General features: G+C 35.2%; 1 protein-coding gene across 5 annotated transcripts in view; it reads left to right on the top strand.

Moving 5' to 3' along the window:
• Window positions 1–18,385, top strand: part of LOC107068103 (uncharacterized) — a 41,854-nt gene that overhangs the window by 18,967 nt on the left and 4,502 nt on the right. For 4 of the 5 annotated variants that reach the window (XM_089175436.1, XM_089175437.1, XM_089175433.1 and 1 more), the window contains 2 exons: window positions 15,857–16,006; window positions 17,565–17,605. In XM_089175436.1, coding sequence (XP_089031562.1) covers window positions 15,868–16,006; window positions 17,565–17,605 — 180 coding nt within the window. In that variant the 5' untranslated portion in view covers window positions 15,857–15,867. Of the gene's footprint in view, window positions 1–6,171; window positions 6,337–15,856; window positions 16,007–17,564; window positions 17,606–18,385 lie in introns of those variants that run through there. The other variant, XM_089175435.1, reaches the window with a different exon arrangement.

Here is an 18,385-nt window from a genome sequence, read left to right on the forward strand (position 1 = left end):
TATATTGTATGTATTGTATATATATATATATATATATATATATATATATATATATATATATATATTGTATATATGTATGTATGTATATATTATTCACGTTTGAAACGTTATAGTTGTAACGAGGCTGCTCATTATTTCGTATGGCGTATTTCATTAAAAACTTTTATGTCGGTTCGTACGCGCGCGCACGTATAGAAAAAAAAGGAATTTTTCCGAAAGAGCGTGCGTAGATTGTCGCTCAGATAAAAATGGAGAGAAAGAGAAAGAAGAGAGCAATAGTGGTAAAAAAAGATGGGTATATAAACGTATGTATATATGAAAAGTGAAAGAGAGAAAGAGAATTAGAAAGGAGTGGAGGAGGAAATGCTGAAAACATAGTATAGGGATATCGCACTCGATATCGAACTACTAACTTTCGATATACAAACTACATGATTGTAAATAATCGGCTTTGTTTCAGTTAGATCTATCGCGAAAATGTTTTGTTACTTGAGAAGCTAATACCTTACTAATGATTTAGTTACATACATACATACATAAAAACATTTACACCCACACACATAAAAACAGAAAGATGTGTATACATCTCTGAGCGTGAATCCACGTGTCGTTATAAATCACAAACTTATTCGCTTGCTATTATTAATCCGAAAAGGTAATCCGAAACCTGCAACATCGAAGAGAAACGATGGAGATAGAAGAAAAAAAAAGAAAAAAAAATATATAGGGGAAAGAGAGACAAAGATAGTAATGGTTTGTGTGTATGTTGTAAGTACGTGTATATATGGGTGTATTGTACACATGCACTTTGCTTCGTTAAACCGATAAAGCGTCGTCTATAATCCGATACGTCAAACGCATTTATAAACCGCTCACTCGGCATGACGACCGGTCCGCTCAAAACGACATAACCTGTATATCTATGGGCCAATCATTGACCAGTATTTAGACGTAACCCAAATATAATGCGCCGGATTGAATTTCGCTAATCAAATTTTCATCTCGTTGACCACTAGTATAAAAGCATTTAACCATTCATCTGACATTTATCAGCTATAATCTGATACGTATTCGCGTAAACCAAAGATGAGGCTTGAAGTCAGTAAGGGCCCAAAATATTTCTATTTATTTATAATTTAATTTCATTATAATTATTCCTAAATATTAATCGAAATAAAAGTAGACGCTCATAGAGAAATATGTTTTTTACGTTTATTGGAAATATTGTATTACAATAAAGAAGGAAATTCATAAATTGTTTTTTTTTAGTAATAGAAGCAAAAATTGCTAATTAAATTTAAAAAAAAAAGATATAATTGGAGACTGTAAATTTAAAATGTTTCATTTTTAAACATTAAATGCAAATATTAACATTCTTTATATAATATAAGCTATTTTCATCTTTTTTTGGAAATTCAAAATTATATTTTGCAGAAATAGTTCAGTCACTGATTTAATCGAACGAATATTATAAAATAGTATATATCGTGTTCTATTATTCGATGAAATATTTCTAAACGACACGGATCTATAGTCCTATACAATCTGATTTCTATTTTAATCATTAACGCGAGTTAGTTGAAAAGTTTTCACGTTAAAATGGAAACAATTTTGTTCCGATCAAACTCATTTTTATTGCAAATAAAAAAAAAAATAACAGTTTTTGTTGTTGTTGTTGATGCTTCAAACTTTTCAACTGACCCTCGTACGTATCCAATTGTAAAGGAAAGTGAAGCAAAACATTATCAATCATAGAAGAAAAAGATAAATTTTTCATAATATTTTTTTCGAATTACGAATAATTATTGTACGAGATCACAAACAAAAAATGTAATGAGAAAAGGAAGAAAAATATTTCAACGTTTTCAAATATTTTCATTAAACGTAGTACTTACATATTTTAATACATATGAATCGTGTCATTATCATTTTAATACATAATATAGTATTACACGGGAAAAACGAGATGATGGGGGAAAAAAAATAAAACACTATATATAGATAATGAGAAGAAAAAGACAGAAGAGAAATGAAAATCGTCGAATAATTTATAATAAACACCGCTTCAAATTCATGAAGAATATTTCAACGGAAAGATCATGCATAATTAATAAGCCGCTTGGACTAGACCACCGTTACTGTTGAATGAGAGAAAAAATTTGGAATAGTTGAAAAGAGAGATCGAGATACAATAGTATATTACTCACCTAGGGAGGTAAAGTAAGAAATGTCTATTTTTTTGTTTCTTATCATACAATAGAAAAACACCATAAAAAATAGTTACAAAAAAAAACGAAAAGAAAAACGAAAAATGAATGTATATTTATAAGAAATAATGATATAAATTAATATCGAATATTATTTATGTCTATAATAATTATATTGAATTTGGATGAAATTGTAAAAAAAAAAAGAAACCTTCGACGAAAGATAATAGAAACTACGAGGAATAATTATTCGCGAGTCACCTTTTCGATTGGGGAAAATTCTTTTGGTATTTATTTGAAGGTATCAAGAATGGTGGTTCTTTTTCGCGAGTGGGTGGGGGTGGTAGTGTAGGGGGTGGTTGAGAGATCGATATACACTCGGGAGATATATCCCAGAGGCAGATGGTTTCGATGGTCGTTAGTCGGTCGAGAGCTCTACAGTGAAAACTTTCTCTACCGTCGAACATCCAAGTCCTCCAGTGGATTTTTTTTTCTTTTTTGCCCTTTCCATTTTTTCTCCTTCCCATCTTTTCATACCCCTACTAGAGAGTTGGTGCCACAAACGAACGAACGAACGAACGAATGAGCGAATGAACGAATGAACGAACGAACGAACGAACGAACGAACTTTGTCTCTATCTTTCTTTCTAATCTTTCTCTCATTTCCATTCTATTTATCTACTAGCGTTACGTTTTGTCTGATCGATTTTAGAAACAACGAATGCTCACGAAATTTTTTTTTTTGCTACGATCCTTGTGTGTCCATTCGTGCCAACAGCGCCATACTATTTTAACGGGCCAGCTATTACCAACAATGGCCTCAGTGGAGAACGAAAAATGGAAAGTCGATAAACACGGGAAATATGAAAGATAGAAGAGAAATAGAAAGAGAGAGAGAGGAAAAGAGAGAGAGAGAGAGGGGGGGAAGAAAAAAAATAGAAAGAAAGAAAGAGATTTCAAATCATCCTATTGCTCGACGAAATTTCTCGAAATATCAAAACGTTGCAAACGCGAGCTTGAACTCTGCTTTATCGCGCGTGCACTCCCCTAATGGTTTAATTTATTATACGAACGTTCCTACCTACCCACCTATCTACCTACCTACCTACCTACCTACCTACCTACCTACCTACCTACCTACCTACCTACCTACCTACCGTAGAACTTTTAGCAACGTTTTACGAGTAGAACAAGGAAAATGGAATGAGAAAAAGAATAGGGGAAAGATAAAGAGAGAAAGAAGAGAAGAGAAGAGAGGGATAACGCACCCGAATAAGCTAAAACTTTCGTCGTACTTTTTACATTCGTTATCGAGTTTCCGCGCGTTGCTTCCGCGACAAAACGCTTCGTTCGATATTTAACATTAACTTTCTTCCATCGTTTAGTTCTTTGTCGTACGCGCCAGCGACTAATTCAACGAAATGTATCCTCGGAAATGTTCTCTTTCTCTCTTTCTTTTTCTCTCTTTCTCTTTCTGTCTCATAGCCAGCGGAAAACCGACGTTGCTGCAAATTCTCGTCGGTCGTTCCAAAGCGCCAACGACACGGTGAAAAAAAATAAAGTTAAAGTACTTTTTGTCTTTTCGTTGAAATAAAAAGAAAAATCAAGAGAAAGAGAGAGAGAGAGAGGGAACAAAAAAGAGAAAAAAGAATGTTCCTTTTGGTCGTCAATGGTAAAACAGAAAGAAGGAGAAAAAGGAAAAGAAAAAATGGAAAGCGTATAACATTGGGAATAAAGGTAGTTCTACTCCTGTACTACTACTACTACTACTATTACTATTACTATTACACTACTACGAGGTGTATTTCGTACGATCGATGAACAGCAAAATATCCGAAAGTCGGTTGCTTTTGAGGGTTCGTTAATTCGTCTGAAAAGCTTCGATACGAAAAGTTTGTCCTCCTTTGACGTCCGTGTCCGTTTTTATTTTCTTTTAGTTTGCCCGCTACTACTATTACTCTTCTATCCTTTATTCGTCCACGAAAAATGTATTCTCTTTCTAACTCCATTTCTCCATTTCTCCATCTCCCTTTCTTTTTTTTATTCTTCGCCATTTTTCTTTCTCCATCGAGAGATATACAGTGGCATTCATCGAACTACTCGCAGAAACTCTCGATATCGTTTTTCTCTCGGCAAAAGAAGAATAACCGTCCTCGTCTGCGTCCTCGTCGTTGTCCTCGTCCTCGTCCTCGTCATCGTCGTCGTCGTAGTCTAGCGTGGACCACAGCAGCACTTCGTGAAAACGGTAAAGAAGAAAGTAGCGAAATATATATATATGTAACGTCGGTATAATCAGATATGGGAAGCTGAGATAGATCGGGTTTATCGCGGATACATTATAGTAGCGCAAGTACGAGTTCGGTGAAAAATGTTACCTAGATTTACGAGCACCGTGACGGTTCTTCGAATCTCGTTCAACTCATAAATAAAAGTATAGAAATATATGTATGCGACTCCTACTCACAAGAGAGAGAAAGAGAGAGAAAGAGAGAGAAAGAGAGAAAGAAAGAGTGAGATTGAGATGAAAAAAAAGAAACAAATCAAAAGAGAAATGAAGAGAGAGAGAATCATAAATCGTCTTTCGTTTGGTTGCTCGGTCATTTGCAAAACATGAAACATTAATGTCTGATCGTATATAAACGATTGACTTGTACTACTTAAAAATGTCAGACAAATATACGTATATGTATATTTATATGGGCGTCCAGCTTTTACTACTTCAAAATATCTGACCATAAATGAGAACTTACTGGACTCGTACTACTTAAATTAACCCAGGCGGTACAACGATCGAAGATGACAAAAATGTCGGCTAAAAGAGAATAAATTCGCGTTACCGTCCTGTACAGTACGGTCCTAACTACGAGGATGCATCGTCCTTTAGTGCCGCTTCGTGAATAAGTGGAGCGCGGGATAAAAGCAAAGTTGCTAAGTGTATAATTAACAGGCGTGAGAACGTTAAGCGAGTTCAAACTCGACAGTATTCAAGAGGGAGACGAGAGGAAGAAGTGACGAAAGTGAGGTACATCTTATTATAGAACACCTGGAACAAGTTGGCCCTTAGGCGCGACGTCACAAAAATGTCATCAAGAGAGAGAAAGAAAGAGTGGAAAAAAAAAGAAAGAAGAAAGGGAAAGGAAAATCTCATTTAATGCTTTTTAAATCGTATACCCTTGGCATCTCTCACAAAGGGAAAATGACTGTCCTTTTAAATATAATAACATAAACAGAGATCATTGTCCATTCCGTAACCATTCTCATTCAATTTTCTTCTTTCGATCATTTTCCAATTTATCCTCATTCTCTTTCTCTCTCTCTCTCTCTCTCTCTCTCTCTCTCTCTCTCTGTATTCGTCAAAGCTCTGAACAAAATTCCACCACGCGTGTCTCTAATCCGGTGCTCTCGTCTAACTCACACTCCGTAAAATCGAGCAACTACGTTCATCTCGCTATTCTACGAGATAATACTCTATTCTCTATCCTATAACGTTGGCCGATAAGCAGCGACGATAATAACGATAATAACGTTCGCCGAGTTACGCAGAAATAGATAGAAGAGGAGAAGACACTATTATATCTTGCTTCATCTAACTGCGTATAGCAACCCTAAGCCTACCGAGTTAATAAACACACACACACACACACACACACACACACACACACACACATACACTATTAGCGATATAATCCCTACTAGCCAAATATCGGAACACTCAAAAGGGAATAGCAGCAAATAGTTACTCTATATATATATATAGAGAGAGAGAGAGTATAGTATATATATAACAGCGTACGAGAAAAACGTTCGAGAAACTTTTTTACTTTACTATTGTTAAAGCATTTTATGTATCCGGAAGGAGCCTAATGTCGTTCGAGTAGAGTGTAGAGTGTAGAGTAGAGTAAAGTAGAGTAGAAAAGAGTAGAAAAGAGAAGAGAAGAGAAGAGAAAAGAAGAGTATAGCATAGTGTACTGCAGTGCAGTACAGTGCAGTACAGTGCAGTACAGTGCAGTACAGTGCAGTACAGTGCAAAACAGAAGGGAACAGAGGAGAGTAGCATCGTTCATTCCCTGTCGAAGAGAGGGAAAACACGAGTGGATGCGACGCGACGCTGAGAAAAATTCTATGACAGGTAACATCATATATACCACATGCCTACTAACACCCTCATCCCCAACCCCATTCCCAACCCTTTCCCACCTCTCTCTCTTCCTTTTCGTCTCTTCGCTCGGTTTCCCGCCCATTCCATCAAGCAACCGACGTTACCAGACGTCTACATTGCCCGACGTCGTCGTCGGCATCGTTGGGCATCGGTGTCGGCTTCGTTCACGGAAATGCTACGCTGAAAAAAGCTTTCTCTTTCGCGAAGGAAAAGAGCGTACTAACAGAAGAGACTTTGAAAACGTGTTTTAGAGAAAGAAAAAAGAAGAGAGAGGGAGAAAGAGGAAGGAAGGGAAGTGGAAGGGGTGGATTACACGAGTAACGCGACTCGTGGTTTCGAGGGATGAAAGTGAAAAGAAAAAGGGGGAAGGAGGCTAGTAGGAAAAGAAACACGATACAAGTCACGTTAGTGGAATTTGCGAACCGTTTTACGCGAGAATCGTGGCACCCCAAACTACGACGATCAGGAGACGACATCTCATTCTAGAATAGCTAGCCTATATTTCATCAGGGCGTCTACCTTTTGCGAATATTTCATCCTTTATTCTATTATTCACCTTTTCTATCTTCTTTCTATCCCCTCTGTCTTTGTCTCATCCACTTTTATATCTCCACAAGTAAGTTATTTTTATCATATACAGTTTATCAAGTTTACAGCATATGTACATACATACGTATGTACGTATGCATATATACGAGTTTTTGAAACAATGTATAAAAGTAGTTCTTTGATATTACGATTTACATTTTATTTTAAAGCGTTAACCGACGAGAACAAAAAACATGTGTTTACTTTTGAAATTAATAAAACTAGACAAACTTTTTTTTTAATTCTACAAAAGTGTTCATATATTCTAACGATTCTTCAGATTCTTACATTTATTAAAAAATGAAAAAAAAAGGAAAAACTGTATGGATTAAAATCACGTGAAAATAATTAGAGGAAAGACAAAAGAAAAAAAAGGAAAAAAGAAAACATGATAGAGAAAAGGAAAAAAACAAGCTTGAATGTTCGAAGAAGAACCGTATAAAAATTTTTCCAATCATTTTTGCATAAACGCGCGTGGCTTGTATCATGTAAAGGATGTTTCAACATCGGTAAGGTATTTCCATCTCGTTGATGTGCATCTACAGAACACGCTTCATCGCTCGTAATAGCTCGTATTCGCGCCTCGTATTTACCTTTGCACGCGATCGTCCGTTTCTGATACATCCTATAAGCTTCCGACCGACCCCCTTCCTCTATTTCTCTTTCTCTCCCTCTCATATTCGGATTTACATTAACGTACAACTAGTACAAAGCCGCGAGAATTCGTATCCTCTTTTACTAAATGTGGAGTTTGGTTTGGCCTCTCTCTCTCTCTTTCTCTCTCTCTCTCTCTCTCATCGGCTTATCGTTCGAACGTTTATATATATATTTTCATATCTACTGCAATACAATTCGATATGCCTTTTAATTATCGTGTTAATATGTTCCTATACGCGTATTAATCAACTTGTTTGAGTCCCTCGACAATGCTAACGCATTTCGAATAGGTACAATAAATTTATTAAATTTCTCTCTCTCCCTCTCTCTCTCTCTTGCGGGCCAACACATTTTATTTCTAAATTTATCTAACTTTATCTCTCTATCTTTCTCTTTCTCTGTCTCTGTTTAAGAAGACCCTCGCGGGATACTCGCTAAATTTTCAAATTTAAACCGACCGCCATCGGTACTACGTGAAAACTTGGTAAATCCATTTCGCTCTCATATATTCTCATTGAGGGATTAAATCTTAATCGGCCTTGGGTCGTAGTAATTAGCCGTGGCACAGACAATGCAACACCTCGATTCTGTATACGGTAATTCCTCATATATATACACGTTCAATACATAGACGTATATTTCTATATACTAACCCGAAACACCCTTTTTTTTTAATCCCTACTTACATTTAATTTTTTTCGATGACTAACTTTTTCCCACTTTCTTTCTATCTAGGAAACTAACCGGGAACAAATTAATTTTCAATGTTTCGTAGGGAAGATTGGCAAGAGCCATTAAATTTGCTGTACGCTCTCGGAAGGTTAATTAAGGAGAAAAAGATAAAGATAGAGATAGAGATAGGAATCACTTTCCAGCGAATTAAACTGCAAGTAACCACGAAGATAGAACATCCTCGAAATTCTTCTCCATTTTCTCTGTCTCTCTTATTCTCTTTCTCTCTTTCTCTCTCTCTGACTTCAAAGCTACTTACTACCTTTCCTTTTCCCTACGCGAATATTACTATACGTTTCCCTTGTCTTCCTACATTTTCGTTCGTCTACCATTTTTTCTCTTTTTTTCAATGTGGATCATTTTAATTATACTTCTCCATTTTAATTACCACACTCGGACGAGAAACGCGTTTACATCGCTAATCAACTTAAACGAGTAGTATTTCATTGTTTCACCGAGTAAAATAGCGGGAAAGAAAAAGATGAGAGGTCGAAAAATAACTGAATATTCGAAAATATTATCCTCGCATTTCAATATTTCGCCGGAGTTTTTTACTTTGTAAGGTTGATGGGGAAAGACACTATTTGTTGTTTTTTTATTCATTCGTTTATCTCTCTCTTTCTTTCTTTCTCTCTCTCTCTCTCTCTCTCTCTCTCTCTCTTTCTATCAATTTATTTATTTTACTTTTGGAAAAAAAGCTTACTCGATTCAAAATGGAACACAATTAAAAGTATCTTTCGTCGATACTCGTTTTCGCTCGGATTATGTATTATAATCTCTTTCTCTCTCTCTTTTTTTCTTTTTCTTTATCTTTTTCTTTCGTAGCAATTTATAGAACAGGACTTTGACGTAAACGTGTCTCAGGACAGACGTCGTTACTCCCGGCAAACTCATTGTCGGTTCGAAACTTTACCTTTCGTTTTGCTTAGAAGACGAAGAAAGCATCTTTTGAACGCGTTGTGAAACGAGAGAATGAGAGAGAAAGATAAAAGAGAAAGATAAAGAGAAAGGGAGAAAGAGAAAATCTATTTGTAGAATTACGGAGTTTTAGCCCCGGGTATTTTTCTCCATTTACAGACTCCTCCCCTTTCTCCCTTGAAACGCGACACATTTGCATCATACAATATATATATAATTTTATGGATATGTAAGTGCTGATAATTATGACAATACACTAATTGTAAGTCAAAAAGGAACAATTTATTTCATGATTCATTTCATAATGCTTTTAATTTTATTACATAATAAATTATCAAATAAGAGTATTAGATGGAAGGAAAAAGTTTTATATGAAATAATTTTATTCCACATTTACGATATTATATTCTACGTATAATTCTTTATAAGAGGAAAAAATTCCTGACGCAATTCTTTTCACTTGTATCATAAATTACAGGACATCCTATATACACTGCAATTGGAAGATTCATATCATTGTATAATAACAAAATAATAGGATAATAATGATAATAACAATTCTATCTAACGAACCAATATCGAACTTTTTTTACTTTTTATTCTCTCTCTCTAAAAAAAAAAACAACTTTTGACCTACCCTGTATATACGTAACTTGTACCGTAGTACCAATTATATAAAATCGCAAACGATAGTAATTCAGCATAAGCGAATAAAGAGCTTACGTTATCGATTTCCTAGACCGAAGAGATCGAAGTAACAGAATGAGAGAAAAAAGATTCGAACTATTATTGCGAAAACATAATTTCGATCAATCATCATTTCCACTGTTAGAGTTCTTTTCTCCCTCTGATTTCGTTTTTTCTATATTTTCTTCTCCCTAGCACCATCGGGGAAAATCACGTCCCGATGGAAAAAGCATAAGCCTTCGTTATCAAACAAAATTTAACCCAAAAAAACTCGTAACTCGGCACGATTTTCTCCGCCAGCAGTGATTTTTGTTTTATGATAGTGCGGCAGATCGGCAGGCAGGCAGACTGAAAATTGAAACGATTTCGATAAATTCTTATTGATGATTCGTTTCTCATGGCTCGTTCATTCATTACTTTGCAAAAACTATCGTATTCATTCACTCATATATGATGAAATTGTTTATTTATTATTCGTTTTACCTATCCTCGTATAATTATTAATATCGATGCACGGAAGCGATCATAATTTTTCTATTTACATTCGTGTAAAATCCTCCCCGTATTCGGTCGTGGAGAATAATTTATAGACTCGAAAGTAAAATTCGATAGCCGATATTGGAGAAATTCGCGCGAGGTAATTATTTACTCGTAAATAAACGTTTCGAATTAACATATTGTGTGTGTACCTGTATATATTTATATATTTATATATAAAAAAAAGCAAAAAAACATGCAATAAAAAAAAATAAAAAACTTCAAAAAAACAAAAATAAAGCAAACAAAAAGAAACGGGAGAAAAAAATGTTTGTTATCGAAGTTATGAAGCTTGATTCAACCAATATTGATCATTCATTCGACCATACATTTAAGATGATTATCGACGTGCGTCAAAGTGAAATGCGGGCAGCGAATTCCGCTTTAGTTTTCGACTGAAGTTTAAACTCTGACGCGAACTTTAGAGCTTGCACGAGTAACAACGAGCTCTTTTGCTTTATCGTCAGAAGAAGAGTATCTAACCGTTCCCTACCCAATCCTACCAACGTAGCAGCTACTCAAAATTCAAAACACTCTTCCTCTCCTTTCAACCAATTTTACTAGTTTCATTTTAAATTAGAGAAATGCGGGTAAATACTTCGCATACGTTGCGGTTGTACAAATATGTTTGCCTTCACGATTCCATAATATTATTTTCTAAAGATACAATTTTATTCTGTTTCTTTTTCTCTCCTTAAACAAACACACACACATGCTCTCTCAATCTTTCTTTATTCGAACTCATCGGGAAGATAATCGAATGATTATTTATTGTTTTGCGTACTTTGCGATTGTAAAAATATGTTTTTTCTCTTCGCTATTCCAAAATATTATTATCAAAGACCTGAATTTTATTTTTTTTCGTCTAACCGAGCTCATCTAAAAGATAATCGTGTGATTATTTGTCGCTGCACGAGTAATTATCCATCTTCTTCATCTTTTAAAGAGGACAAAGATTTCGTCGAAACTTCCATCAAACTTTTCCTATCGATTTCACCGTTATAGACGATCTTTCAAAACGAACGACAGCTCGCAAATGGAGAACTTGATGGATGATCCCTGAGGGTTGTTATAATTATTCGATATTTATGTTAGTTCGATATGTATGTCCCTACGAAATTAGAGCACCGATTCTTTGATAATTTCGACAAACTAATAATCACGTTGTTCTTGCTAATAAAATGAATATACGAGCATTATTCGTTGTGCACAAACGTTTACATTATATTCTTGGCACGAATGTAAAACATGGTAAATAATGACAAATAAAATGGCTAATGTTATGTACATACCACTTTAATAGTCACACCAGAAAAACGCTGAAGACACTTTCTTTCGTTTATTCAACTCTGTTTCTCGTGTGTTATTATTATGCGTACATTTTCTATATTATCTCAATAACTCGTTGAGTACGCAAAAATGAAATAGTAATGTCACATCATCATTCAACAAAATTCGCGTAAATTTAATTATATTGAAATCATACAAATCGAGCTAGATTTTGTATTCGAAAACATGACAAAAGTTACATTTTAAACGTGTTATCCTGAGCCTGGATATTTAAACCGTATACACACTTGTTAAAATTAAATTAAATTATACTAGAAAATAAAAAAAGAACTATGGAAAAATGATTAGAACGAAAATTGTATGAACGAAATGACGAGAGAAACGAACCGATAAAAATTCACACTTGGTATAAATATGATGCATCTTCTCTCTCTCTCTCTCTCTCTCTCTCTCTCTCTCTCTCTCTCTCTCTCTCTCTCTCTCTCTCTCTCTCTATCTATCTATCTATCTATCTATCTATCTTTCTTTCTTTCTTTCTTTCTTTCTTTCTTTCTTTCTTTCTTTCTTTCTGTCTCACTTTTCAGGAAGATAAATTGCAGGACGTTACGTGACAAAAGCCACGATGCGAAAGTACGTTTTTCGCCGGTGAGCCTTGGTAGTGAAAGCACTCCTAATGACTTGCTACGGAAACAAAAAACAACACGAGAGGGCTCGGAGCTTTTACCGCGACAGATCCTCATAAAAGTTTTCGTCCACGAGGGACAACAACTTCCCTTTTAGCAGCTTCGATCGGGCTGTTTGGCCCGTGTTTAATTACGTCGATTAAAGCGTTCCGTGTCACCGCAAAGCGGTTGGTTCTCATGAACATCAACCATAGACCTATCTTTGTCCCTCGATAGGGGAAGGAAACCAGTATTCGACCTTATCTCTGTATGTCTGTCTCTCCCTACCATCACCATCGCCCCAACCCCCGCTCGCTCACTCTTTTTCTAGTCTAGCAGAAACTCTAATACAAGGAGTTCAGGGCTGCACGTGATAGGTCAATCGGTTCGTAGAATCAAACTCTGATCGACATCGAAGAACTAACCTGCCGTTCACGTTTCTACTATCGAAAGTTCTTTCTCTCTCTCTTCCCGTCTCCCAACTATCGATTTACGTGTTCATCGGTGTCCACACTCGACCAATTTGGCCAAAATCCCTACTTGCGTTCTAAATCGACAAAATGATGGTATCCCTAGTACGAGACCCAATCGGTTCTCCGCACCTTTTTCTTTTTTTCCTCGAATAGAAAAAGAAAAAAAAAATTGTAATTCTTTAAGAGACAAGAATGAAGAAAATCGAAGAATAGAAAATAAAAATAAGTAGATCAAGTTTTATCGATTAACTATTACCATCGATTTGAAAAGTTCAAAACGAGTAGTTCCACGGGAAAGACCGAAATCATTTTCTTCCTCGAAACGTTCAAAATTTCTAAAAGTTGGATATCCTCCTCTTCTCATTGACCGACAAAGAACGTCGCTCGAGTGCACCGATTTAGTCGAACGACCACTCTCCTCTTTCTTCTCTCACCCCTTTTTCTCTTTCTCTTTCTCTTTTCTCTCTCTCTCTCTCTCTCTCTCTCTCTCTCTTTCCATTCTTACACGCTTCGTCGGACTCGGAAGTTCGGCATAATTTGCTTCGTTTCATAAACGATATAGGTAAACTTGTATCTTTTCAAAAAAAGAACAAAAAAACGATGATAGACGTGACAACGATCAAGATTTATTACAAGTAATCAGTATTCTACGATGACTGAACGAATGATCGAACGAATTTTGCTTGAAGGAAAAATAAAAAAAGTATGAAAGAAAAGAGAGAAAGAGAAAAATGAAATCTTAATGATAAGAGAGAAGAAAGGTTTCAGATTTTCGTACGAATGTATTTTATGTAAAAACAAAAAAAAGAGGGTATGAAAAAAATAAAAAGTTAGGTTGATTTGTCAAAGTTTGAAATGATCGAGTAGAGAGAGTAGTCAAATGAAACTCTTGTCCCTATTCCCATCGCGTAGAACGCAAAGCGTGAATTTAAACGAGATGAATCACGAACGATTCGAATACTGTAGAAGCGGAAATAGAGTTGGTCCATTCCCTTTTTGTAATCATAATCAATCGATCTCTTCTAATTCTAGCAATCTCATTAGTTTCGAACGATCGACATCGAGCACGTCGTATAGATAGATAGAACCTGATCAAAGGGTAAATCCCGACGAATTTCCTAACTGACTCTGATCATCGTTAAATCAGGATTATCCACTCGAAATACATGAAGGACGTTGCTCCATCGTTAACGATTGGAAGATTCATTTCGCGGCTAATCAACGTTTCAAGGATGATCCAAGAAACGAAACGGAACATGGAATAATCTTAAATGTTCGATGACCCAGCATAGTCATTTTGGGAATTGAACGAATCTAACCCAAAACGAACTTGCTCTTCAACCGAGAACTAGTTGCCTCTTCTTGTCTTACTCTCCCTCATTCTCTTTCTCTTTTACTCTCTTTCTCTTTCTCTCTAGACATTCTGATCCGGATTTCAACTTTCCCCTATCTAGCGAGATACGCTCGAGTTTCATTCCGAAAGACGACGTTTCCTCTATCTCCGACCGTAGCAGCATCATGGACTATTTTCACTTTGATAGGACCAAGGGATAGTCGTAAAAGGAACGAAATTTGTAACGTTTAATCGAAAATCTTAAACGAACGAATTTAATCTGTTTTAAATAAGGATTAAAGAGTCTCTATCATTTTCTAATTAATTCTTAAGGTCAATGAATAATTTAGAAATTATCAACATCCTTTGAAATAATTACACACAACTAGATAAACGTGTTATCGATTAAACCTCTTTCTCTTTCACCCTTCCCTTCCTCTCTCTATCTTCTACAGAAACTATATCTCTGAACTTAGTATGTTCTAAACGTCTAACCGCGTAGGTACTTATAGTATATAGCAAGGAGAGTTAGAACTCTCCTTATTGGTAGTAAAAGGGCACGTTTAGGGCGGACAACTGTGAACCGGCGCGCACGCCTTGCTAACAAAGTTTCTCGTAGAATGTCCGATCAAGACTATCCATTTCCTTACTTAACTTAACATCGTGTACATGCATACTTCGATGAATATAATAGCACGAGTGAAGGTTAGGTTAAGGATTAAAGTCGAGAAATGCATACGCTTGGTATAAATGGAAATTCTCTTATGTCCTTCTGCATTGCTTTACGTCAAACATATACAGATACGCATAAATGCATACACGTTTTACCCATGAGATAAAGCAGCAACGTTACATGGGAAAAGCCAAGGACGTCTGTTCGAGGTCCACCGGAAATTATTTGATTTCCGATAGTCTTTATTTTTCCGCCATTTTTCCTTTCAACGAACTTCTACCCTCTAAACTTTTTCTAACATTGTTAGATGTACTCGCAAAGTCAGCAGGGGTTCTTTAATTTTTCAAAGTACACGTAGAGACAAAATCTTATTCTCCCTGTTCCTTTCTCTTTTTTTCTCTCTCTCTCTTGAGAAATAAAACCAGAGAAAAATATGTTTGGACCTGTGAAACGAGTGTCCCTAAATTTATTCCATTAATTTTTAAATTCCGTATCATCTAGACGATTTCAACGAGTTTTTTTTTCGAATCTCAATAACATACGGTAAGCTTTACGATACTACCTATCCGTAATTTCGATGAAAGTTCTATGAATTCAGGTTTTTCTTTACGATTTCGCAAACGTTTTATTCGGTCTTTTAAAACACGTCCCAAGTGTATAATACAGGAAACATAATAAACCCTTATACAAGATTACTACGATATATTTTCAAGAGAAACATCAAATCTATGAAATAAAAAGATTAATAAAAAGAAATATCTCTCGTTTATCTTTAAGAATGAATTTTTCTCACGTACAAGGGTCTAATAACATTGACTTTCGAAATGACAGTTCGTGGTAGAAAAAGTTTTATTGAGAAAATGAAGAAAAACTTAAAGAATCTCTCTTCTCTCTCTCTTTCTTTCTCTCTACGATTTATTTTCTCTGTGACTGTTTACAGAGATGTGAGGAATGATCACGTGGGTGATGGTCGGGCTGCTCCTGGCTGCGGAAACTTGCGGCAGAAACGTCCAATCTGGAAACGGGAAGGAAGATACGAAACAAAAGAACGGCCTGAAGGGAATAGCCACGGATGAGGAGGACATCTACCGTAAGTATATGTATACATGTATATATATATTGGATAATATATTATATAAGGTACATATGTACCCTATACTGAAAAGTACCTTAAAACAAGTGGAGGGAGAAAAGTAGTAGCTTGAGTCGAAGAAAAGTTCAACTCCCTTCAAAACTCTCGAAGAAAATACTGAAAAAGGGAGGGTAAAACGGATCTATGATTTGTTCGAGTGGTTCAAGTTTATCCTTTTGATCGGGACCCACTAATCCGCTTACCATACAACTCGTATAAACCTTCTACAAATCTCTATTTCTTAAATAAATAAATAAATAAATAAATGTAAAAATTTATATATGTGCAACATTAAAAATGTTTTATTCGATCTTAAAGAATAGGACGTCATAGTTTGAAAAAATGTTGAGTTAAAGTACGTGTTCCAATTCTATTTGAAAGAAGAACACGCTTCTTCCCCGAACTCTAGTTTGCCTGTCGACTTTATATTATCGAAAGTTCGAGATTCGTAACATAGGATTGATCGTCGAAAGAAAATCGAGACGGTCGAAGGGAAACGATCTCGGATCAATGACAATAGCACAACTCTCGTCGTTCTAAACTCGACTACGAACCGAGAGTTTAGAGTTCTGTGAATTTCTACTATTTGCTTCGAACGATTCTATACGATAGGATAGGACAGATAGATATATATGTGTATATATCCCCGTTGAGCGTTAGTTACGAGAGGATTAAAAAAGCTCCAACGCACGAGAATAACACGATGGAATCGATCACGATTCCTGAAAACTCAACGACCAGGTGTGATGTATCAAATTAATAACTGATACATACATATATCTTTATATGTGTGTGTATATGTATATACGTGTATGCGAACACTGATGAGTAAAACTAATTATTCAATTATCGAGTAAATAGATTTAGAAGTTAGATGGAATTCATTTTTTTCTTTCTACAAAAATAAAGAATGTAAAACTCATTCGTTCTTTTTAATAACTTTTAACAATCAATTTTCATGTTTTTTAGTTTTACACTATAATATGAAATTACAGTGGACGAATGAGATATTTTGAATTTTTATCTTAAAACGACAAAAGGAAATATAAACATATAGTTAAAATTTATAATTGTGCGAATAATTATGACAAATGAACTAATTATAAGTTAAAGTATGGAAACAAATTAAATAGACAATTTATATTGTAATATAAAATAAATCATTAAATCAATTAGTAACATTTTTCAAGTTAATCCACTGTCATAATTACCGGAATAATTATTTACGACGCATTATATATATATGTAGAAATATAAATATATGAATACGTATAATGAACACAGATTTAATAAATTAATTATTTCCTGGTTGAATAAATCATATTTGAAATCATATAAATATAAATTTTAATATCTCTCTTATTGAACAAAAAAATAATTAAAAAAATACAAAAACTAATTTTCAATATTCTCCGACAATCAAATTCATAAGATAAAAAAGAAAAACGTATATGTTCGAAAAAGAAATGATCTAACAAATACATCCTCATGGTGGATCTCTTTTTCATTGTTTCAGGTCTAACCTGCTACACTTGCGTCAACGTCAGCGACAACCAGGTATCGAATCGACGAGTCCATTAAACACTCCTTTAAGAGTCCCTAATACCTCGATTGTTTGCCAGCTTGGAGGCACAATTTCGTCCAAATCGGAAGATAGTTGTGGCATCGATTTCAACTTCTTTTAAACTCTTTTCTTCATTCCTTTTCCTTCCAAACTCTCTCTCTCTCTCTCCCTCTCTCACTATTTCTTTCTTTATCTTTCTCATTTATCTATCTATCTTTCCCTCTCACCATTTCGTTCAAGTTGTCTCAAGGGAGAATTGCCAATATCGGTCCAGTTGGCGATTTTTCTATCACCGATCGGAAACACGAAATTATAGCCGAGTAGATTGCAACGAGTGCTTTGGTCGTGGGGTAGAATAAATTCTGCGCACGTCAGTATACGAACCTTTCCGGTTCCGAAAAAACTGAACTCCAAAAAAATATACTTTCAAATACATAGATAACGCATATACACAACTAATGCACACATTTATATATATATATATATATATAAATATGCAAAACAGTAATAACGTATTTATATATGGATAGAAATATATAGCTCGGTCCATTACCTTCCAACCCTCGCTTAAATTATTGTCTCATTGAATATTCTATTCGGACGTACCACATTCAGAAAACACAAAAGAGCTGGTCTAGTCATCGCGTACTTGCCTACTACGGGCCGTTTCTTCCTTTGCACCGGTGCGATTCTTCACTTTCGTTCTTTCGCGTAATTTTTCATCAAAGTAAAAAAAAAAAGAAAAGGAAAAAGAAAATAGAAAAGAAAAAGAA

This window comes from Polistes dominula, unplaced genomic scaffold (genome assembly GCF_049000335.1).
Source record: "Polistes dominula isolate Pdom_NZ unplaced genomic scaffold, Pdom_raw_medaka contig_82, whole genome shotgun sequence".
NCBI lineage: Eukaryota > Metazoa > Arthropoda > Insecta > Hymenoptera > Vespidae > Polistes > Polistes dominula.